We start from the raw sequence: 26,786 nt of genomic DNA, 5'->3' as shown, positions 1-26,786 counted from the left end.
ATAGATAGGACCTATCCAATTTTTACAGTACGATGGTTGGCTGTTCACGGACTAGCGGTACCCACTGTTTCTTTTTTGGGATCAATATCAGCAATGCAGTTCATCCAACGATAAACCTAATTTGAATTATAGAGCTACGACACAATCAAACCCAAATGAACAAAATGTTGAATTGAATCGTACCAGTCTCTACTGGGGGTTATTACTCATTTTTGTACTTGCTGTTTTATTTTCAAATTATTTCTTCAATTAATAGAAGAAATGGGACATAATAAATAATATCTATCTATCTATAGATAAACTCTTTTATTCCATTCGGAAGGATATCATTTCATAATTATCTATGACTGTTTATGTCTTTAGCATGACTGACTACTTGATTAAATGTGGAGGAAAGTGGGATAAATGGCCGATACTACTGGAAGGATTCCTCTTTGGATAATAGGTACTGTAACTGGTATTACTGTGATCGGTTTAATTGTATTTTCTTTTATGGTTCATATTCCGGATTGGGCTCATCCCTGTAGTAATCGTATTAATTGGGTTTTCGAAATGAAAGCGTAAGAACTCAACAGGGATCCATTCTAATTCGTCAAAGAAAAAGTGGATCCTTGCTGAGTTCTTAATAATTAGAATTTTTTTTATTCATATTTTTTATTCATATAAATGACTAAACAGATAACTTTTTCCGATGTTTCAAAAAATTCCATTTCCCTTTTTTTTACAAGGTTCTAAGTTGTAAAAAATCAAAACAAAGATTATTAATATAATATTTTTTTATAATATTTCTATTTCGTATAATATTTCTATTTCGACACAAACAAATAGGAATTGGACTCTAGGAAAAGACAAAAAATCCTCCTAGCGTCCCATTTCCCTTATTTTGCTTAAAATTATCTGTCTATATATATATTATGTGTCTATATATATATATTATGTTTAGTATCGAATCCAATTTTCTTATATTTTACAATAGAAAAATATTTCTATAATAGAACTCTCTATTATAATTATAGAAATTGAAAATCCAAAAAAAAAAACAGTGACATAATATTCAAATTTATTTTGGCATTGGAAAAAACAAAAAAAAAACAAAATTAAATAGTCTTCCTGACAATATTCATGCTCAAACTTTATTTGTATTACGTTACAAGCAACTCTTAAAATATGGTATAAAAAGACTATACAAAAGCAAAGATCCTTTCATAATTTTTTTGATTTATATTATACTTATATTATAGAGAATAGAATTACATAAATTATCAACAAAAAAATTTAGTTATTTTTACGAGTTTAATATGTTGATAAATACGCGGGCCTAGAAATTCATTTCGGACAATTGAACCTTCTCAAATTGTTTCTTCTTAAGAACTAAAAAGATTTGTGCTAAAATAATGGATGACAAGAAGAACAACAGACCTTGGACACGTAACGGATCTTGAAGTACTATTTCCGCATCCCCCTGACCAAATCCACCCACATTAGGATTACTTGTTAATGGCTGATCTAGTTTGATAGATTCACCTTCTGAAACAAGAAGTTCTGGTCCTGCAGGTATAATATCAATCACTTCACGTCCATCCAATGCATCCACTATAGTTATTTCGTATCCCCCTTTTTCTTTCCGTATGATTTTTTTTACCATACCTGCTACTGTAGCATTATACACATTATTATTACTCTTGCTCCAGTCGAGATAAATCTGACCCCTTCCCCTGTTCCCGCCTACGTATATGGGATATTTTAAGAAATGAACATCTCTCTTAGTAGTGGGATCCGGGGAAAGTATAGGAAAGGTGATTTCATTATATTTCTGACCAGGAACGGGGCCTACCACAATAATATTTTTTTTTGTAGGGCGGTAGTTTTGAAAAGACAGATTACCTATTTTTTCTTTAATCTCAGGCGAAATACGATCTGGGGGTGCCAATTCAAAGCCTTCCGGTAAAATAAGAACAGCCCCCACATTCAAAGCCCCCTTTTTACCATTAGCAAGAACTTGTTTCACTTGCATATCATAAGGAATTCGAACAACTGCTTCGAATACAGTATCTGGAAGTACCGCTTGTGGAACCTCAATATCTACGGGCTTATTAGCTAAATGGCAATTGGCACAGACAATACGACCGGTTGCTTCTCGCGGATTTTCATAACCCTGCTGTGCAAAAATGGGATATGCATTTGAAATGGGTGTTCGAATTATTATATATATCATGATCGATATGGAAATGGATCGAGTAATCTCTTCCTTTATCCAAGAAAAAGCATTTCTAGTTTGCATGGTCTAATCATTGATCCTGAAAATTTCTACAATAAGATTAGGTAGGTCACTCACATAGTTTCCTATCCAAGATGAGGAACCCCTTTAATTAAAAAGGGGATTAAAAAGAAGGAAAAAAAGAAAAGTTATCTAAAAAAAACTTTAAATTTAAATTGGATAGGTGGATCATTTTTCCAGTCAGTCATTCATTAAATGATAAATTACTACAAGTGATGGAGATACGCGATTTAAATAACGGAAAATAAAATATTTTAAAATTGTATCTAAAATAACTGGAAAAGTGGAAACAAGACCAGATATTATTTGATCATTTTGAGCAAATCCAAAATCTTTATAGACGAAACCAATCATTAGTTCCCAACCATGGGTTGAATGGAATCCTATACATAAATCAGTTAATAGAAGAATAGAAAAAGCTTTTATTGTGTCACTTAAATTATATATAAATTCTCGAACCCAAGAGTTAATAAGAACAAGTTCTTGATTACCAAGAATGGAATAACCACTTAGAATAAAGAAATATATTATATTTGTCGAGAAGTTCAAAATCGTATTGATACGATCTTCGTTGTGCGTTTGATTAATTGGATTGTTTCTTTATAGATTCCGGTACGAAGGTTTTGTAAATGTGTTTCCGGACATTCCTTTAACATTTCATCTAAAAAAAAAAGTTCCTCAAATTCTATGAATTTTTTTAGAATACTATTTTCGTGAATCTCATTCAAGAAAATTTCGGATTGCCTAGTATTCCACCAATTAATAAACCAAGATTCAATACTTTTCTTAAATGTGAATGATATACACCAGGGCAAAAAGACTATGGATGTAAGATATAGAAGAGGAATGAATGTTTTCTTTTTTGTCATTTTTCTTTTCGTCTTTAATAAACTCAACGTCATCTCATTCGTCAACTCTATATTATAATACTTTCTATCAAACATAAGTTCTATTAAAAGTTATAGAGCTTATATATTCTCTCATTTTTTTTACTTGCAATTCGGGAGTTAGTCCTTGCCTTATTTAATTTATAAAGAATAAATAAATAGAATAAGAAATCGAAAGAATTCACTGTCAATTCAAATGAAGAAAAAAATATTGTTTTTGAAAGGATATCAATTGCTAAGATTTGAAGATAAAATTATTACTTTTCATGAATACACGAAAGAGCACTTTGGGTTATGAATATAATAGTAGGATTTCGAAACCAAAGAACGTCCCATCTATACAAATCGAAATATTTTGAAAAAAAAAAAGAATTTTTTTTTTTCAAAATATTTCAATCGGTACACGAAATAAATAAGGACAATTCTGAAGCTTTTTGTGCAATTTAATTTCAAGTTAAGTCCAATTCTTGTCAGTACAAAAGTGGTACACCCAAAAACATAGATAATTCAGCAGCTTTATCTGCAATTTCTAGTGGAGTCAAATTATCTTCAATACGAGTCAAGGGAATAAACCCCTGTTCTATGGTTTCCATATAAACAATACTCTCATAAGTAAGGGTACGAGTAAAAATACCTCCTTCTATAACTCCTGTTATTATTCTGATGGATTGAATCTCTTTCATAGGTACTTCGAGAATAATACGACGATTTTTTCCAGGAAATCCCCAACGAAAAAAACACTTTTCTCTTTTTTTTATCGAAGATATCATAACCACCACCTACATCCCAAAAAATAATGCACCACAAATAAAAACTAATAAAGAGACCCGCCATTCCATAGAAAGACATTGTGGCCCCTTGTGGAATAAATGGAAAATCAATAATTTCCTCAAAAAAAATGAAAAATCCATACCAATATAACTGGAAATTGCAACCAATAACAACCCCAATGAACCTAAAAAAATGATAAAAGCCCAAAAAAAATTGCTTATTTTTCGAGACTCCGTTATGGAATAAACCAGTAGATGGTCTAATCTCAGTAATATATTCATAATCTATTTAAATTTGCATTGAATTCTAAATTCGTATTTAAACTAAACTAAACTTTCGCTTTCTTTGTTTCTAAAGTAACTTGGCACTATTTTAATGTAAAACTTTAGGAGAAATTCATCGAATTGCTTCCAGATCTAAAAAAAGTATATGAGATTTGTTCCTACTTACCGTATCTAAAAAATCTTGTTTTTTTGAACATAAAGAAATAAAGAAGCCATTGCAATTGCCGGAAAAACTAGGCCCACTAAAGGAACAAAAATGGAAGGAAAGTTTATCATAAAATGGGTACCTCGATTTACTATTTGTACCTTATAAAATAAATATTATTGTTATTTTCTATTTTTCTTCTTATTTATATTGTTATAAAGATAGTATATAATCACTAGAATTACTATATGGTTATACTAAGTATATAGGAATTCGAGTGATTCTAGCTAAGCCAAAATATCTATCTATATATATAGATAGATATAGATAGATATGGACATATTATATAATTAGCTATATATGTTGCACTAAATAAATGGATTTATTTCATTTCACCTTCCATTTCTAAAAGAAACAAACATATGTATCATAATACACCCTTTTATTATTCTTTTAATACTTTGATCCTGTATGTTTTCATTTTTGATTTTTTTTTCATAATTTCTTTTCTTTGACTGAAAAATAAGGCATAGCCAAAAATTATTATTTTTCAGTCAAAGAAAAGAAATTATGGAATTGAAATAACTCACTCAGAACTCCCTTTAAAAGATAACGCGGTACGATTGAATCGAATAAGCCCTTATGGAATAAATATTCAGCTGCTTGTAAATCTTCGGGTACTGCCTTATTCAATGTTTGTTCAATTACTCTTTTACCCGCAAATGCAATATAAGCATTTGGTTCAGCAATAATGATATCCCCCAACATGCCAAAACTAGCTGTCACCCCGCCAGTAGTAGGAGATGTAAGTATCGATACATAGAATAACTTTTTATTTGTTTGATAATCATATAAAGCAGAACAGATTTTAGCCATTTGCATCAAGCTCAAACTTCCTTCTTGCATACGCGCCCCTCCAGATGCACATACCAGAATAAGAGGTAAAAATTGATTGGTAGCATATTCTATCAAACGAGTGATTTTCTCACCTACTGTGGATCCCATACTACCCCCCATAAACTGAAAATCCATAATTCCAATTGCTACAGGAATACCATTTAGTTGACCTGTACCTGTTTGAACAGCCTCAGTTAATCCCGTTTTTCTTTGATAAGAATCAATACGATCTTTATAAGGTTCCTCTTCTGAATGAAATTCAATGGGATCCTGAGAAACCATGTCTTCATCCATAGGATTCCAAGTACCCGGATCAATCGAAAGTTCGATTCTATCAGAACTGCTCATTTTCAAATGATATCCACAGTGTTCACAAATATTTATTTTGGATTTCAAATTTTTTTTATAATTTAATCCATAACAATTTTCGCATTCAATCCACAAATGCTTATATTGTTTACTTTCATCGAGATTATTAGAACTTTCACCTATCCTAGAATTTTTATTATTTGTATCATTCGTGCTAGTTATTATACTAGAACTAGAATTCTCACTTTCACTACAATTTCTGCCCTTACCAAAAATGTAACTATAAAAATAACTGTCATTGTATTTGTCACTATCACCTAAAATGAAACTATCAATACAGATTTGAGAATGAAGATAACTATCAATGCAACTATTAATGTTATTATTCCAACTAAATTGAGTATCATACATGTAATGATCGTCATCATTCTTAGAAACATTATTCAGATAGCTAGAAAAAAAACATTCCTGTTCACTTAAAAAAGCCAAAGTTTGATTTTCAATATTTAAAAATATTGAATAATTTTTCCTCTTATTATACCTAAGTAGAAAAGTTTTATCGGATAGGAAATTCTGGATGTTACTTACACTTACTAAATAATGCAAATAATTGTAACTAGCATTGTCACTATCATTCCAACTACGAACTTTTTTATGCATATTAGTTAAAAATAGAGTTTTTTCCTCTATTTACAAAAAAATATAATAAATGTATAGTCATTGGATGAAAAAGAAAATCAAATAAATATTCCATTTTTAATATTATATCTCATTCTTTACTATCAAAAAATGTATATAAATCAAATAACTAGGATTCATAACTGATAATAATAAAGAGCGGGTCAGTATTTAAAATGATAATAAAATAAAAAATATTAAAGAAATTCTTTTTTATAATTTTAAAAATCACCTCATTGGGGGTAATGTATTTATAAGTCCAATTACTTACTTCACTTAGTAACTATTCTTTTTCTTTTTCCTATATTCTATCTTTTATCTCTATCCATTTTTTCATTTTGTTTTGATTTACATTCGATATAAACAACAAGAAATAAAGGATTAGGTATGAATATAACAAAAGAGCGGGGGGATAAAAGATAAAAAAAAAAGAGTTTTTAAAATCTATATACAAGTCATCCACACCCCTCTACCCCTCTTTGTTTTTTATTTCATTAATTGAATTTCGTTTGTTGATTCGAGCTAAGTTCCATAAAAACACCTGCCTTTTTTGAAATATCCTGAACAGTTCCTGTAGGTTGAGCGCCTTGTTCAAGGAAATATAGAATAACAGGAATATTTAAATAAGTTTGATTCTTTATTGGATCATAATAACCCACTTTCCGAAGATCTCGCCCCTCTCTTCGGGATCGAACATCGATTGCAACGATTCGATAAACGGCTCATTGGGATAGATATAGATGAATAATGCACCCCCCCTAGAAACGTATAAGAAGTTTTATCCTCGTACGGCTCGAGGAAATTTTAAATTATATGTATGTAAATAATTATGATGTCAAATAAATCAAAAAAATCATCAAGTCAATTAAACTATGACTTAAGTATTTTTCTTTATGAAAAAGAAAAAAAAAACAACTCCTCATATTTGTAACCCCATAACTCAAATTGGATAATTCTCAAATAACTAAGACGAAAACAAAGCCTTTAGCTATTTATCTATTTCATTTATTGAGTGGTCTCTACCCCCTTTTCTTGCCCGTATTTCGTTTCTTTAGAATTTTTTTTTTCTTTTTTTTTTTCGAATAGAATGTATGAGACAATTTGAAAATGGTATTTACTTGTTCCATGATCTTTTAGCTTTTATTTGAATCATTGGGTTTAGACATTACTTCGGGAATCTTAAATCTTTTCAAAAATGGCAGCAACATACCATTTTTTTTTTCTCTGAAAGAATCATACAAAAGGTTAATTCCCGCGGATAAACTTTTGATCTAAATAGTTTTACTAATTCCAACAATTGTTTTGAACCTTGCTCAAATTTGATCCTTTCGATTTTTCTATCAAAAATTGACTTACGAAGTTGTTCTAACTTATTAATTTTCACTAACCTTAGATACTTGCCCCTGAGAAATGAAAAACTCGAGCTCCATCATGTACGATTTACATCATCAACCCCTTTTCCGCCCCCAAAACAATAAGTTCTAGTGGAACAGAACAAATGATGTCGAGCCAAGAGCATATGGATTTCTATATACTAGAAAAAAAAATGGCGGATGTAAGAATCAACAGCTAATCTAATCAAGTCTTTCAAGTCGCACGTTGCTTTTTACCACATCGTTTCAAACGAAGTTTTACCATAGTAGCAGCGTGTATAAGGGCGGAAATAGGAGTAGGCCCTTCCATAGCATCCGGTAGCCATACATGAAGAGGAAATTGTGCGGATTTAGCGACTGAGCCACAAAATAGCAAGAGGGCAAACAAAGTAAGAAAAAAAATATTAACTTCATTTTTATAAATCAAGTTATTTATTATTTGAAATAAATCCCGAAATTCCAAACTACCCGTTATCCAATAAAGACCTAAAATTCCCAATAATAACCCAAAATCCCCTACACGATTAGTTACAAATGCTTTTTGACAAGCATTTGCCGCAATAGGACGTGTGAACCAAAAGCCTATTAATAAATAAGAACACATTCCAACCAATTCCCAAAAAACATAAATTTGTATCAAATTCGAACTAGTAACTAATCCCAACATTGAAAAATTAAAAAGAGTCATATAAGAAAAAAATCTCAAATATCCTTGATCATGAGACATATAATTATCACTATAAATAAGAACCAGAATGCCAACAGTAGTAATTAAGATTAACATAATAGAAGTAAGTGAATCGATCAAGTATCCAAACTCTAACGAAAGATCATTATTTATGGTCCAAGACCATACATATTGATAAATAGAACTTTTATTGATTTGATGAATAGACAGATCAATCGAAAAAACCATAACTATAGTTAACAATAAAGTACTAGGAAAAGCCCACATACGGCGAATATTTTTTATTGCCGTCGGAAAAAGTAAAAGTCCCATTCCTATTAACATAGGAACTGGAAATGGAATAAAAGGTATGATCCATGAATATTGATGTGTATATTCCATACAATAAACAAAAATTAGGATTCCAATGAATTTTGTTTCTTATTCGTCAGTTTTTATTTTATCTTTTTTGTAAAGAAAGGTTCGGTTAATAAAAAAGTAAACATAGAATTAAAATAGAATCATCTATTATTAATTATTCTCAATCTTTGCACAATATTTTAAAAATATTACAAAGTATAAACTTAAAATGCACCAATACCTAAATTATTAGTGAAAATAAACTTTTTTTTATTCATATAACATGACTCAATCCATTTTTTTTAACTAATTTAAGATTTTCTATTAAAATTTTCTATTACAATATAAAAATATCAAAAATTTAAAAAAGAAAAAGGATTTTAATATTCAGTGTTTTACTTAAAAAAAAGGAAACAAAAAAAATGTGAATTAAGATAGAAAAGATATATGGTTAATTAAAGATAAATTGATTTTGATTTTTAGAAAAATGTCTTTCACATCGAACTTTAGAACAATGAAAAACTATAAAAATTCTATGGCAGTTCCAAAAAAGCGCACTTCTATATCAAAAAAAATTATCCGTAACACTTTATGGAAAAAGAAAGGATATTGGACAACATTGAAAGCTTTTTCATTAGCGCAATCTATTTTTACGGGGAATTCAAAAAGCTTTTTTTGTAACAAATACAAACGTTAGAATAATTTCAATTAACTTGATTCAACGAATATTATTAAGTAAAAAAGTACTAATAGTAATATAAATTAAATATCTAATATAGTATAATATTCATTTAGGATATTTACATATTTTATCTATCTCTATCTATCTCTATAGATAGATATAGATAGATTTCTAATTGATTCCAAGAAAATTCTTAAAAAAATTTTATTTAATGTTTAGTAAACAAATATTGTATATTGTATTTTAATGGATTTTTTGAATCTCGACAATGGATTAAAAAAGGGTTATTATGATTTCGAGTAGGCCGCTATGGTGAAATTGGTAGACACGCTGCTCTTAGGAAGCAGTGCTAGAGCATCTCGGTTCGAGTCCAAGTAGCGGCATGACATCTTATCTTCTAAAAAAATGGGTCCTATAATGAACTCAATTCTTATTTCTATTCCTAGTATTTCGATTTTTTCATTATAATTATATATGGTATTTTCAACTTTAGAGCATATATTAACTCATATATCGTTTTCAGTCGTATCCATTTTAATTTCAATTCATTTGATAACCTTATTATTATTCAATGAAATCATAGGATTATCTGATTTGTCCAAAAAAGGCATGATAATAACTTTTTTTTGTATAACGGGATTGTTATTTACTCGTTGGTTTTTTTCGGGCCATTTACCATTTAGTGATTTATATGAATCATTAATATTTCTTTCATGGACTTTTTCCATTTTTGATATAGTTCCTTACTTTACAAAACATAAAAACTACTATTTAAATACAATAATCACACCAAGTGTTATTTTTACCCAAGGCTTTGCTACTTCGGGTCTTTTAACCGAAATGCATGAATCCTTAATATTAGTACCTGCTTTACAGTCTCATTGGTTAATGATGCATGTAAGTATGATGATATTGGGTTATGCAACTCTTTTATGTGGATCATTATTATCAGTAGCTATTTTAGTCATTCTATTTCAAGAACTCATACAAATTCTTGCTTTTACCAAGAATTTGTATTTTTTAAATGAATCATTTTCTTTTGCTGTAATCAAATACATAAATATGAGTGAAAAAAATAATGTTTTTAAAAAAAGTTTTTTTTCGTCTTATAGAAATTATTTTAGATCTCAATTTATTCAACAATTGGATCATTGGGGTTACCGTACTATTAGTCTAGGTTTTATCTTTTTAACGATAGGTATTATTTCAGGAGCAGTATGGGCTAATGAGGCATGGGGATCATATTGGAATTGGGATCCAAAAGAAACTTGGGCTTTTATTACTTGGACTATATTCGCGATTTATTTACATACTAGAAAAAATAAAAAATTGGAAGATATAAATTCTTCAATAGTAGCCTCTATGGGCTTTCTTATAATTTGGGTATGTTATTTAGGAATAAATCTTTTAGGAATAGGACTACATAGTTATGGTTCATTTACACCTAATTGAATTAAAGTGAGTAAAGAACTCTACAAATACATAAAACTTTCAATAATAGAGAACCCTTTAAATCAAGTAATGTAGTAGTGATTCAAGGGGTTCTCGCAAACAACAAAGATATTCCATTATAATTCAAATTTTGAATTAATTTAATAAAAAAATAAATTTATTTTTTTATTATTGTACATAGGATTTGTTTCTATTTTTGATTTTCTTTTTTCATTTATTTTAAAAAACTATCTATAAAAAATTAGATAGAATAGCTTCAACCTTGTCAGACGAAAATGAAAAAAGAAAATCTGGATAAATACCAATACTTATTACGGGTATAAGGAGAGAAATTGAAATAAATAATTCTCTTGGTCCTGAATCAAAAAAAGAAGAATTTGGTGTATTAAAAAGCTTGTATCCATAGAACATTTGATGTAAGAGAGACAATGAATAAATAGGAGTTAATATCATTCCAATTGCTGTTACAAAAGTTATTAGTATTTTTGTGATTAAAAGATATTTTTGGCTGGTAATTATTCCCAATAATACTATCAATTCTGCAACAAAACCGCTCATGCCCGGCAATGCAAGAGAAGCCATCGATAAGATAGTAAAAACCGTGAATATTTTTGGCATTGGGATAGCCATTCCACCCATTTCGTCGAGATAAAGAAGACGTAGTCTATCATAACTAGTTCCCGCCAAGAAAAAAAGCGCAGCGCCAATAAATCCATGAGAGATTATTTGTAAAATAGCCCCGTTGAGACCTGTATCGTTTATAGAACCAATTCCTAAAATTAAGAAACCCATATGCGATACCGAAGAATAAGCTATTCTTTTTTTTAAATTACGTTGACCAAGAGATGATGAAGCTGCATAGATTATTTGAATTGAACCTAATAGCATTAACCAGGGACAAAATATAGAATGAGCGCAAGATAATAATTCCATATTAATTCGAATCAACCCATAGGCTCCCATTTTTAATAATATTCCGGCTAAAAGCATACAAGTGCTGTAATGTGCCTCTCCATGGGTATCTGGTAACCATGTATGTAAGGGTATAATTGGTAATTTGACAGCAAAAGCAATAAGAAATCCTATATACAATATTATTTCCAGCGCCACGGGATAAGATTGATTAGTTAATGATTCCAAATTTAATGTTGGTTCATTATAACCATATAAACTAATACCCAGAATTCCTAGTAATAAAAAAACGGAACTTCCTGCAGTGTACAAAATAAACTTTGTAGCGGAATACAAACGTTTTTTGCCACCCCACATAGATAAAAGTAGATAAACGGGAATTAATTCTAATTCCCACATGATGAAAAAAAGTAAAATGTCTTGAGAAGAAAATGTTCCTATTTGACCACTATACATTGCTAACATTAGGAAATAGAATAATTTTGATTCTCGAGTAACTGGCTGACCCGCTAACGTAGCTAAAGTAGTGATAAATCCCGTCAATAAAACAGGTCCTATAGAAAGTCCATCTATTCCTAATCTCCAGTAAAAGTCAAAAAAATGGATCCATTTATAATTTTCTGTCAATTGGATTAATGGATCATCCAATTCGAAATGATAACAAAATGCATAGGCTATTAGAAGGAGATCAATTAAACATATACAAATAGTATACCACTTAATTACCTTATTTCCTTTATGAGGAAATAAGAAAATTAAGGAACCCCCGATTATTGGCAAAACTACAACTATTGTTAACCAAGGAAAATAATTCGTGATAAAAATAAAATATACTTAGACTAGAAAAACCCGCGCTCAAAAAAAAGAAATTCTTTTTTTTTGAGCGCGGGTTTTTGCCGGTAAAAAAACGTACTTGTGTGTGGTTCTTTTTGAGACGTATCAATAAGCTAGACCCATGCTTCGCGTTGTTTCATGCCATAAATAAACTCTAACACTTAAGAAATCCGTCGGACAAGCGGATTCACACCTCTTACAACCAACACAATCCTCTGTTCTTGGGGCAGAAGCAATTTGTTTAGCTTTACATCCGTCCCAAGGTATCATTTCTAATACATCTGTGGGGCAGGCTCAGACACATTGAGTACATCCTATACATGTATCATAAATCTTTACTGAATGTGACATTGGATCGTAATCCTTGAACATAAAAAATTCAACATTTTCAATCTAGTAAACTTGTAAACGAATTTAATATATCTATCTAGATAGATATATTAGACACCAGATGAATCAATGATTTTTCAGAATTTTGCTAATCAAAATCGACTTATCAATTAATTAATAAAAAGAGAATACAACCAAGATACTTTGATTTCTTATGTTTGTAACATGATCATAAGTTATATATCATATATGCTAATTTGAATTGATTAATAGTACACACTTTTCTAAATTATACTTTTTTTTATCTTTTATGAGTAATACTATTTATTCAACAAATTCGATTGATTGATACGGGTTGATTTTCTATTCCGGTAAATTGAGGAAACAATAGCCGGTCCGATAGCTACTTCAGCGGCTGCAACAGCTATAACAAAAATTGAAAAAATATTTCCTTTTAATTGTCGACTATCAAAAAAATCAGAAAAGGTTACGAGATTTATATTAACTGCATTCAGTATAAGTTCAAGACACATAAGGGCTCTAACCATATTTCGGCTCGTGATCAACCCAAGGATGCCTATAGAAAATAAAAAGGCACTCAAAACAAGTGAATGCTCGAATATCATTGACCAACTCCTTATCAATTTTGATTCATTTCAATATGAACAAGAATTTATTGACTAAAGAATATAAAAAGTCTATAACCAAATAATGTATTGACAATAAAAAAAAGATTTTCTACATAAATACTATTTTACGTTTACATAAAATTCAACGAAAATCAATGTGATAAAATCTAACAAAATTAAATTTGGATTTCTATTATTAGTTCTCAAAATTTATTATTGACGAGCCACGACAATTGCACCTATTAAAGCAACTAAAAGAATTATGGAAATAAGTTCAAATGGAAGAAAAAAATCTGTTGATAAATGAATTCCAATTTGTTGACTAATACTTATCAAATCTTGCTCTATAATCTGATTTGGTTTTGTAGTCAAAATAATCCCGTGCCATGATGTATCTAGAATAGTAATTATTAGTGAAACAAAAATACTTGTACAAACCATCAAAGTAATTCCATCCCCAATGGTCCAAGGACGAAAATCTTGATAATATTCTGAACCATTCATGAACATCACAGCAAATATTATTAAAACATTTATAGCGCCCACGTAAATAAGTAGCTGTGATGCAGCTGCAAAATGGGAGTTTGATAAAATATAGAATAAAGATATACAAACAAGAACAAGTCCCAACGAAAAAGCAGAAAAAATTGGATTCGTAAATAAAACTACTCCTAGACTTCCTAATATAAGACCCGATCCAAGAAAGACTAAAAGAAAATCATGTAGCGGTTCGGGCAAATCCATTATATGAAAAATAAGAGATAAAATAAATCGAAATTTCATGACCTTATTGATATGACCAGGAAAAGCTTATATATTAAATACTTAAAATTATCGCCGTATTGAATTCAACCAAATCCTAAGATAATAAATGTGAATTTCTAGAAGTACAGTTGTTCTAGGTTCAATGTCATTCTATTCTTTTCTTTATGTGAAAGAGTAATTTCAAACTATGAAAATGAAAGTATATATATATAATCATTTGATATATATTCTATGATTTTACTTTTTAGAATAATTTTTTTTGAATTCTAACTAATTTTATTTTATTTGAATTGTTCTAATTGTATAATCATCAATTACTGATACTGGTAAACGGCCCAAAGCAATTTGATTATAATTCAATTCGTGGCGATCATAAGTCGAAAGTTCATATTCTTCAGTCATTGATAAACAATTTGTTGGACAATATTCAATACAGTTACCACAAAATATACATATTCCGAAATCAATATTGTAATTAAGCAAGCGTTTCTTTCGAATATCTGTTTCAAGTTTCCAATCAACAACGGGTCTATGGGACATACACGAACACATACTTCACAAGCAATGCATTTATCAAATTCAAAATGTATTCGACCACGGAAACGTTCTGATGAGATTATTTTTTCATAAGGATATTGAATAGTTACAGGTAACCTATTTGCGTGAGATAGGGTAATCATGAAACTTTGACCAATGTACCTTGTAGCTCGGACTGTTTGTTGACCATAATTTATGAATCCAGTTACCATAAAGAGCATATCTTGAATATCTCTGAATATTTTTTTCTTTCTATTGTTTGAGACAAATTATGAATATACAAAGTCGACATTTTTTATAGTGAAAACAGTTCAGACGAAGTTGTTAATAATAGATTACCGAGCGAAATGGGTAAAAGAAACTTCCACCCAAGATTTAATAATTGGTCTATTCTTAGCCTAGGCAAAGTCCATCTTGTTGTGATAGAAACGAATAATAATAAATAAGTTTTAGTTAGTGTAATAAAGATACCAATTATCGTTACAAAAACTCCATATGCTTTATTTATTTCAAAAAAATCAGAAACGAATATGTACGGAATAGAAAAATTCGAACCACCCAAGTAAAGAACTGTTACAAATAAGGAAGAAATTAATAGGTTTAAATAGGAAGCAATGTAAAATAAACCAAATTTGATACCCGAATATTCGGTTTGGTAACCCGCTACTAATTCTTCTTCCGCTTCCGGTAAATCAAAAGGTAATCTTTCACATTCTGCTAGAGAAGAAATTAGAAAAACGACGAAACCCATAGGTTGACGCCACAAATTCCATCCCCAAAAACCATATTTTGATTGCGCATCAACTATATCAACTGTACTTAAACTGTTAGATAATACTAGTCGGTGATAACATTACTGTTACCACCTCTATTACAGAACCGTACATGAGATTTTCACCTCATACGGCTCCTTTAAAGCCTTAAAAAATCTAAGGACCGGTCCGATTATTTATCCATTGATATATCTCTAAGATAGATAAGATTCCATTTTATCGGACAGTTCTAAATTAAACTAATTGAATTCTGTCTGCTCTAATAAAATATTTAAAAATAAATACAAAAAGTACTTCTGAATTTGTCTCATCCTTTAAATAAAAAACCAAAATTCAAATAGGTTGAGTAATAGCTTTATTCTTCCATAAAATACTCTTTTAGAATTATCAATAACTCTCTCATCATTTTCGATTAAGAAAAAGAATTACATCTTAGTTTTCTAAATTATTACATGAATTCTATATCTATATTTATGGATATAAGACAAAAAAAAGGGGGGATCACTTTTTTTTTTTTTATTCTTATCCTATTCTTTGTTGTGCAAGGAAAAAAAGGGACTTCAAAAAGTTAAAGGATTATTTCGTTCCTGAAAGTTATTTGTTTAATCATTGGATGAAAGTATACTCTGGATCGAAATTGGGGGGAGTACTGCCTTATTTTTTCTACCAATTTAAAGCCCCGATTAGTATTCTTTTTATATTATACATAAAACATAAATGTTCTTTTGGAGATTTTTAAAAATATACGTTACTAATCCTTTGTGTATCTTGGTGTTTCTAACCATCCATTCATTTTTTTTATTAATTCCTTATTGTTAATATATGTATGATAATTCATACAAATGATATTGAAGATCAAATAATATTGAGAAAAAAAAAGTTTGGTCTTTTGCGCCCGCTTCAAGACAGGATGACTAATCAAACAACCTTGGGAGAAACAACCATTTCTACTTATAATTTTTATTAAATTCAGTTTTTTTCACTTAATTCTTATACATAGAAAATGAGACTCAATAATTTTACTGCAATTTATTTTAAATCATCATACTTTCTATTAACTAGAATTCTTTTAATATTCTAAAAATTATATTCAATAGAAGCTGTTTTATTGCACTCATATAACTATTGATTAAATTCTTCAATCCCAATTGCGAAACGAAAAATAATAAATTGAATATATTCAATTTATTATCTTCCTTTACTACAAAGTATTATAAAGAGAGGAGTATAGCTAATAGTATCCAAATTTTTTGTCTCAACGAATCGCACGTAGAGATATCGATAACACACATAGAGTTAATGGTATTTCATAACTAATCGATTGAGCAGCCGCTCGTAGACCACCTAAAAAGGAATATTTATTATTTGACCCATATCCTGACATAAGAAGTCCAATGGGAGCAATGCTCGAAATAGCAATCCATAAGAAAACACCAATACTCAGATCAGATAAAACAAAGTTATAGCCAAAAGGAATTACTGAATAGCTTATTATAATGGATATGACTGATATGGATGGTCCTATACTGAATAAACGAATATCTCCTCTAGATGGAATAAGATTCTCTTTGAAAAGTAATTTTGTTCTGTCTGCTAAAGCTTGAAGAACCCCAAAAGGACCTGTGTATTCAGGTCCAATACGCTGTTGTATCCCTGCAGATATTTCTCTTTCTAACCATACAATAGCTAGTACACTTATTGTAATTCCCAATACAAGAATAAAAATAGGGGCAAATACCCATATAATTCTATATACCTCTTTAAAAGATTCCAATCTGAAAAAAAAAATGGATATCTTGTATTTCTCTTATATCAATTATCATTTCAACGATCAACTTCTCCCATAATAATATCTATACTACCTAGTATTGTCATAATATCGGCCAATTTCATTCTTTTAACTAATTGAGGAAGAATTTGCAAATTGATAAACCCCGGTGGACGAATTTTCCATCTCCAAGGAAAACCATTTTGATCTCCTATTAGAAAAATTCCTAATTCTCCCTTTGGGGCCTCAATTCTTACATAAAGTTGTTGTTTTGGTAATTCAAAAGTCGGAGACGGTTTTTTTACTAATAAATCGATACTCAAAATCATTCCATTCTGGCTCTTTTTCTCTATCAAAGCTGCGGATTTCTAAATTTTCATACGGCCCGCCGGGAATTCCTTCCAAAGCCTGTTGAATAATTTTTATGGATTCTATCATTTCACCAATTCGAACCAAATAACGAGCTAATGAATCTCCTTCTTTTTGCCATTGAACTTCCCAAGCAAATTATTCATAACATTCATAATTATCAACTTTACGCAGATCCCATTGTATTCCAGAAGCTCGAAGCATCGGTCCCGACAAACCCCAATTTATTACTTCCTTTCCATCAATAACACCTATCCCCTCAACCCGTTCTAAAAAAATAGGATTTCGTGTAATAAGTTTTTGATATTCAACAATCCTTGTTAAAAAATAATCGCAGAAATCATAACATTTATCCACCCAACCATAAGGTAGATCAGTCGCTACCCCCCGATATGAAAAAAATTATGCATCATTCTCATACCCGTCAACATATTTGTTCAATGATATTGTTCATCTGTCAACATATTTGTTGCCTACCGTCTAGAGCTGTGCAAAAAATGCAAATTGAATCGAATCGATCAGATCCAATTTGAAAAAATAACTCCAAATCGATCTAGTATATAAAATCAATTCAATTATTCGATCCACTTTGTAACTCTTAAAAAGTGGATCGATTCAATTCAAGTTGGTTTTCTTAATCAAATGATCCTTATACGGGTAAAAAATAAATAATTGCAGCGCATTAAACTCATTCAACTTCAAAAAAACGGATCCATATTTTAAAAAAAATTAAATTGATCCACTTTATAAAAATTGGATCAGTTAAACCATGGACCGTGTAAATCAACGGTACAGAACCCACCGAGGAGATCGTATCGATGTGTTCCAACATATCTGTCAACAGGGTTGCAAGGATTTTTTCAATGATATTGTTCATCTGTCAACATATTTGTTGCCTAATGCGTTGCAATTATTGATTTTTTACCCCTATAAGGATCATTTGCTTAAAAAAACCAACTTGAATTGAATCGATCCACTTTTTAAGAGTTACAAAGTGGATCGAATAATTGAATTGATTTTATATACAGGATCGATTTGGAGTTATTTTTTTGAAATTGGATCTGATTGATTCGAATCAATTTGCATTTTTTGCACAGCTCTAGACGGTAGGTAACAAATATGTTGACAAATGAATAATATCATTGAAAAAATCCTTGCAACCCAGATGAACTCAGGGAGATTTATGATGAATGAACATTAAATTGGAACACATCGATACGATTTCCTCGGTGGGTTCTGTACCGTTGATTTAAACGGTGCATGGTTTAACTGATCCAATTTTTATAAAGTGGATCAATTTAATTTTTTTTAAAATATGGATCCGTTTTTTTGATGTTGAATGAGTTTAATGTGATGCAATTATTTATTTTTTACCCGTATAAGGATCATTTTCTTAAAAAAAACCAAATTGAATTGAATCGATCCACTTTTTAAGAGTTACAAAGTGGATCGAATAATTGAATTGATTTTATATACTAGATCGATTTGGAGTTATTTTTTCAAATTGGATCTGATCGATTCGAATCAATTTACATTTTTTGCACAGCTCTAGACGGTAGGCAACAAATATGTTGACAGATGAACAATATCATTGAAAAAATCCTTGCAACCCAGATGAACTCAGGGTGATTCATGATGAATGAACATTAAATTGGAACACATCGATACGATCTCCTCGGTGGGTTCTGTACCGTTGATTTACACGGTCCATGGTTTAACTGATCCAATTTTTATAAAGTGGATCAATTTATTTTTTTTTAAATATGGATCCATTTTTTTGAAGTTGAATCAGTTTAATGCGCTGCAATTATTTATTTTTTACCCATATAAGGATCATTTTCTTAAAAAAACCAAATTGAATTGAATCGATCCACTTTTTAAGAGTTACAAAGTGGATCGAATAATTGAATTGATTTTATATACTGGATCGATTTGGAGTTATTTTTCAAATTGGATCTGATCGATTCGAATCAATTTGCATTTTTTGCATAGCTCTAGACGGTAGGCAACAAATATGTTGACAGATGAACAATATCATTGAAAAAATCCTTGCAACCCAGATGAACTCAGGGAGATTCATGATGAATGAACATTAAATTGGAACACATCGATACGATCTCCTCGGTGGGTTCTGTACCGTTGATTTACACGGTCCATGGTTTAACTGATCCAATTTTTGTAAAGTGGATCAATTTTTTTTTTTTAAATATGGATCCATTTTTTGAAGTTGAATCAGTTTAATGCACTGCAATTATTGATTTTTTACCCCTATAAGGATCATTTGCTTAAAAAAACCAACTTGAATTGAATCGATCCACTTTTTAAGAGTTACAAAGTGGATCGAATAATTGAATTGATTTTATATACAGGATCGATTTGGAGTTATTTTTTTGAAATTGGATCTGATTGATTCGAATCAATTTGCATTTTTTGCACAGCTCTAGACGGTAGGTAAGAAATATGTTGACAGATGAACAATATCATTGAAAAAATCCTTGCAACCTAGATGAACTCAGGGAGATTCATGATGAATGAATATTAAATTGGAACACATCGATACGATCTCCTCGGTGGGTTCTGTACCATTGATATACACGGTCCATGGTTTAACTGATCCAATTTTTATAAAGTGGATCAATTTAATTTTTTTTAAAATATGGATCCGTTTTTTTGAAGTTGAACGAGTTTAATGCGCTGCAATTATTTATTTTTTACCCGTATAAGGATCATTTGATTAAAAAAAACCAACTTGAATTGAATCGATCCACTTTTTAAGAGTTACAAAGTGGATCGAATAATTGAATTGATTTTATATACTAGATCGATTTGGAGTTATTTTTTCAAATTGGATCTGATCGATTCGAATCAATTTACATTTTTTGCACAGCTCTAGACGGTAGGCAACAAATATGTTGACAGATGAACAATAGCATTGAAAAAATCCTTGCAACCCAGATGAACTCAGGGTGATTCATGATGAATGAACATTAAATTGGAACACATCGATACGATCTCCTCGGTGGGTTCTGTACCGTTGATTTACATGGTCCATGGTTTAACTGATCCAATTTTTATAAAGTGGATCGATTTTTTTTTTTTAAATATGGATCCATTTTTTTGAAGTTGAATCAGTTTAATGCGCTGCAATTATTTATTTTTTACCCATATAAGGATCAATTTCTTAAAAAAACCAAATTGAATTGAATCGATCCACTTTTAAAGAGTTACAAAGTGGATCGACTAATTGAACTGATTTTATATACTGGATCGATTTGGAGTTATTTTTTCAAACTGGATCTGATCGATTCGAATCAATTTGCATGTTTTGCACAGCTCTAGATGGTAGGCAACAAATATGTTGACAGATGAACAATATCATTGAAAAAATCCTTGCAACCCAGATGAACTCAGGGAGATTCATGATGAATGAACATTAAATTGGAACACATCGATACGATCTCCTCGGTGGGTTCTGTACCGTTGATTTACACGGTCCATGGTTTAACTGATCCAATTTTTATTAAGTGGATGAATTTATTTTTTTTTAAAATATGGATCCGTTTTTTTGAAGTTGAATCAGTTTAATGCGCTGCAATTATTTATTTTTTACCAGTATAAGGATCATTTGCTTAAAAAAAACCAAATTGAATTGAATCGATCCACTTTTTTAGAGTTACAAAGTGGATCGAATAATTGAATTGATTTAATATACTGGATCGATTTGGAGTTATTTTTTCAAATTGGATCTGATCGATTCAAATCAATTTGCATTTTTTGCACAACTCTAGACGGTAGGCAACAAATATGTTGACAGATGAACAATATCATTGAAAAAATCCTTGCAACCCAGATGAACTCAGGGTGATTCATGATGAATGAACATTAAATTGGAACACATCGTTACGATCTCCTCGGTGGGTTCTGTACCTTTGATTTACACGGTCCATGGTTTAACTGATCCAATTTTTATAAAGTGGATCAATTTTTTTTTTTTTTAAATATGGATCCATTTTTTGAAGTTGAATCAGTTTAATGCGCTGCAATTATTGATTTTTTACCCCTATAAGGATCATTTGCTTAAAAAAACCAACTTGAATTGAATCGATCCACTTTTTAAGAGTTACAAAGTGGATCGAATAATTGAATTGATTTTATATACAGGATCGATTTGGAGTTATTTTTTTGAAATTGGATCTGATTGATTCGAATCAATTTGCATTTTTTGCACAGCTCTAGACGGTAGGTAACAAATATGTTGACAGATGCACAATGTCATTGAAAAAATCCTTGCAACCCAGATGAACTCAGGGAGATTCATGATGAATGAACATTAAATTGGAACACATCGATACGATCTCCTCGGTGGGTTCTGTACCGTTGATTTACACGGTCCATGGTTTAACTGATCCAATTTTTATAAAGTGGATCAATTTAATTTTTTTTAAAATATGGATCCGTTTTTTTGAAGTTGAATCAGTTTAATGCGCTGCAATTATTTATTTTTTACGCGTATAAGGATCATTTGATGAAAAAAACCAACTTGAATTGAATCGATCCACTTTTTAAGAGTTACAAAGTGGATCGAATAATTGAATTGATTTTATATACTAGATCGATTTGGAGTTATTTTTTCAAATTGGATCTGATCGATTCGAATCAATTTGCATTTTTTGCACAGCTCTAGACGGTAGGCAACAAATATGTTGACAGATGAACAATATCATCGAAAAAATCCTTGCAACCCAGATGAACTCAGGGAGATTCATGATGAATGAACATTAAATTGGAACACATCGATACGATCTCCTCGGTGGGTTCGGTACCGTTGATTTACACTGTCCATGGTTTAACTGATCTAATTTTTATAAACTGGATCAATTTTGTTTTTTTAAATATGGATCCATTTTTTGAAGTTGAATCAGTTTAATGCGCTGCAATTATTGATTTTTTACCCCTATAAGGATCATTTGCTTAAAAAAACCAACTTGAATTGAATCGATCCACTTTTTAAGAGGTACAAAGTGGATCGAATAATTGAATTGATTTTATATACAGGATCGATTTGGAGTTATTTTTTTGAAATTGGATCTGATTGATTCGAATCAATTTGCATTTTTTGCACAGCTCTAGACGGTAGGTAACAAATATGTTGACAGATGAACAATATCATTGAAAAAATCCTTGCAACCCAGATGAACTCAGGGAGATTCATGATGAATGAACATTAAATTGGAACACATCGATACGATCTCCTCGGTGGGTTCTGTACCGTTGATTTACACGGTCCATGGTTTAACTGATCCAATTTTTATAAAGTGGATCAATTTTTTTTTTTTAAAATATGGATCAGTTTTTTTGAAGTTGAATGAGTTTAATGTGCTGCATTTATTTATTTTTTACCCGTATAAGGATCATTTTCTTAAAAAAACCAAATTGAATTGAATGGATCCACTTTTTAAGAGTTACAAAGTGGATCGAATAATTGAATTGATTTTATATACTGGATCGATTTGGAGTTATTTTTTAAATTGGATCTGATTGATTCGAATCAATTTGCATTTTTTGCACAGCTCTAGACGGTAGGCAACAAATATGCTGACAGATGAACAATATCATTGAAAAAATCTTTGCAACCCAGATGAACTCAGGGAGATTCATGATGAATGAACATTAAATTGGAACACATCGATACGATCTCCTCGGTGGGTTCTGTACCGTTGATTTACACAGTCCATGGTTTAACTGATCCAATTTTTATAAAGTGGATCAATTTAATTTTTTTTAAAATATGGATCCGTTTTTTTGAAGTTGAATCAGTTTAATGCACTGCAATTATTTATTTTTTACGCGTATAAGGATCATTTGATTAAAAAAACCAACTGGAATTGAATCGATCCACTTTTTAAGAGTTACAAAGTGGATCGAATAATTGAATTGATTTTATATGCTAGATCGATTTGGAGTTATTTTTTCAAATTGGATCTGATCGATTCGAATCAATTTGCATTTTTTGCACAGCTCTAGACGGTAGGCAACAAATATGGTAGGCAACAAATATGTTGACAGATGAACAATATCATTGAAAAAATCCTTGCAACCCAGATGAACTCAGGGAGATTCACGATGAATGAACATTAAATTGGAACACATCGATACGATCTCCTCGGTGGGTTCTGTACCGTTGATTTACACGGTCCATTGTTTAACTGATCCAATTTTTATAAAGTGGATCAATTTTTTTTTTTAAATATGGATCAGTTTTTTTGAAGTTGAATCAGTTTAATGCGCTGCAATTATTTATTTTTTACTCGTATAAGGATCATTTGCTTAAAAAAACCAAATTGAATTGAATCGATCCACTTTTAAGAGTTAGAAAGTGGATCGAATAATTGAATTGATTTTATATACTGGATCGATTTGGAGTTATTTTTTCAAATTGGATCTGATTGATTCGAATCAATTTGCATTTTTTGCACAGCTCTAGACGGTAGGCAACAAATATGTTGACAGATGAACAATATCATTGAAAAAATCCTTGTAACCCAGATGAACTCAGGGAGATGCATGATGAATGAACATTAAATTGGAACACATCGATACGATCTCCTCGGTGGGTTCTGTACCGTTGATTTACACGGTCCATGATTTAACTGATCCAATTTTTATAAACTGGATCAATTTTGTTTTTTTAAATATGGATCCATTTTTTGAAGTTGAATCAGTTTAATGCGCTGCAATTATTGATTTTTTACCCCTATAAGGATCATTTGCTTAAAAAAAGCAACTTGAATTGAATCGATCCACTTTTTAAGAGGTACAAAGTGGATCGAATAATTGAATTGATTTTATATACAGGATCGATTTGGAGTTATTTTTTTGAAATTGGATCTGATTGATTCGAATCAATTTGCATTTTTGGCACAGCTCTAGACGGTAGGTAACAAATATGTTGACAGATGAACAATATCATTGAAAAAATCCTTGCAACCCAGATGAACTCAGGGAGATTTATGATGAATGAACATTAAATTGGAACACATCGATACGATCTCCTCGGTGGGTTCTGTACCGTTGATTTACACGGTCCATGGTTTAACTGATCCAATTTTTATAAAGTGGATCAATTTAATTTTTTTTAAAATATGGATCCGTTTTTTTGAAGTTGAATCAGTTTAATGCGCTGCAATTATTTATTTTTTACCCGTATAAGGATCATTTGGTTAAAAAAACCAAATTGAATTGAATCGATCCACTTTTTAAGAGTTACAAAGTGGATCGAATAATTGAATTGATTTTATATACAGGATCGATCTGGAGTTATTTTTTTGAAATTGGATCTGATTGATTCGAATCAATTTGCATTTTTTGCACAGCTCTAGACGGTAGGTAACAAATATGTTGACAGATGAACAATATCATTGAAAAAATCCTTGCAACCCAGATGAACTCAGGGAGATTCATGATGAATGAACATTAAATTGGAACACATCGATACGATCTCCTCGGTGGGTTCTGTACCGTTGATTTACACGGTCCATGGTTTAACTGATCCAATTTTTATAAAGTGGATCAATTTATTTTTTTTTAAAATATGGATCCGTTTTTTTGAAGTTGAATCAGTTTAATGCGCTGCAATTATTTATTTTTTACCCGTATAAGGATCATTTGCTTAAAAAAACCAAATTGAATTGAATCGATCCACTTTTTAAGAGTTACAAAGTGGATCGACTAATTGAATTGATTTTATATACTGGATCGATTTGGAGTTATTTTTTCAAACTGGATCTGATCGATTCGAATCAATTTGCATTTTTTGCACAGCTCTAGACGGTAGGCAACAAATATGTTGACAGATGAACAATATCATTGAAAAAATCCTTGCAACCCAGATGAACTCAGGGAGATCCATGATGAATGAACATCAAATTGGAACACATTGATACGATCTCCTCGGTGGGTTCTGTACCGTTGATTTACACGGTCCATGGTTTAACTGATCTAATTTTTATAAAGTGGATCAATTTTTTTTTTTTTTTAAATATGGATCCGTTTTTTTGAAGTTGAATTAGTTTAATGCGCTGCAATTATTTATTTTTTACCCGTATAAGGATCATTTGCTTAAAAAAACCAAATTGAATTGAATCGATCCACTTTTTAAGAGTTACAAAGTGGATCGACTAATTGAATTGATTTTATATACTGGATCGATTTGGAGTTATTTTTTCAAACTGGATCTGATCGATTCGAATCAATTTGCATTTTTTGCACAGCTCTAGACGGTAGGCAACAAATATGTTGACAGATGAACAATATCATTGAAAAAATCCTTGCAACCCAGATGAACGCAGGGAGATTCATGATGAATGAACATCAAATTGGAACACATCGATACGATCTCCTCGGTGGGTTCTGTACCGTTGATTTACACGGTCCATGGTTTAACTGATCCAATTTTTATAAAGTGGATCAATTTATTTTTTTTTAAAATATGGATCCATTTTTTTGAAGTTGAATCAGATTAATGCTTTGCAATTATTTATTTTTTACCCGTATAAGGATCATTTGCTTAAAAAAACCAACTTGAATTGAATCGATCCACTTTTTAAGAGGTACAAAGTGGATCGAATAATTGAATTGATTTTATATACAGGATCGATTTGGAGTTATTTTTTTGAAATTGGATCTGATTGATTCGAATCAATTTGCATTTTTTGCACAGCTCTAGACGGTAGGTAACAAATATGTTGACAGATGAACAATATCATTGAAAAAATCCTTGCAACCCAGATGAACTCAGGGAGATTCATGATGAATGAACATTAAATTGGAACACATCGATACGATCTCCTCGGTGGGTTCTGTACCGTTGATTTACACGGTCCATGGTTTAACTGATCCAATTTTTATAAAGTGGATCAATTTAATTTTTTTTAAAATATGGATCCGTTTTTTTGAAGTTGAATCAGTTTAATGCGCTGCAATTATTTATTTTTTACCCGTATAAGGATCATTTGGTTAAAAAAACCAAATTGAATTGAATCGATCCACTTTTTAAGAGTTACAAAGTGGATCGAATAATTGAATTG

At 30.6% G+C, this 26,786-nt stretch overlaps 1 protein-coding gene across 1 annotated transcript; it reads right to left on the bottom strand.

The window, feature by feature from the left end:
* Positions 1 to 16,818: 16,818 nt before the first annotated feature.
* On the bottom strand, positions 16,819 to 18,108 carry LOC145952739 (NADH dehydrogenase family protein). The gene is given in 2 exon segments (XM_083065693.1): positions 16,819 to 17,349; positions 17,351 to 18,108. Coding segments are annotated over 2 exon segments (567 nt in total). The 5' UTR covers positions 17,387 to 18,108.
* Between the last annotated feature and the right edge of the window lie 8,678 nt (positions 18,109 to 26,786).

The sequence above is a fragment of the Cajanus cajan genome, chromosome 10 (genome assembly GCF_000230855.2).
Source record: "Cajanus cajan strain Asha chromosome 10, NIPB_CcT2T_4, whole genome shotgun sequence".
In the NCBI taxonomy this organism is placed as follows: domain Eukaryota; kingdom Viridiplantae; phylum Streptophyta; class Magnoliopsida; order Fabales; family Fabaceae; genus Cajanus; species Cajanus cajan.
This window is presented reverse-complemented; position numbering and strand designations above follow the sequence as displayed.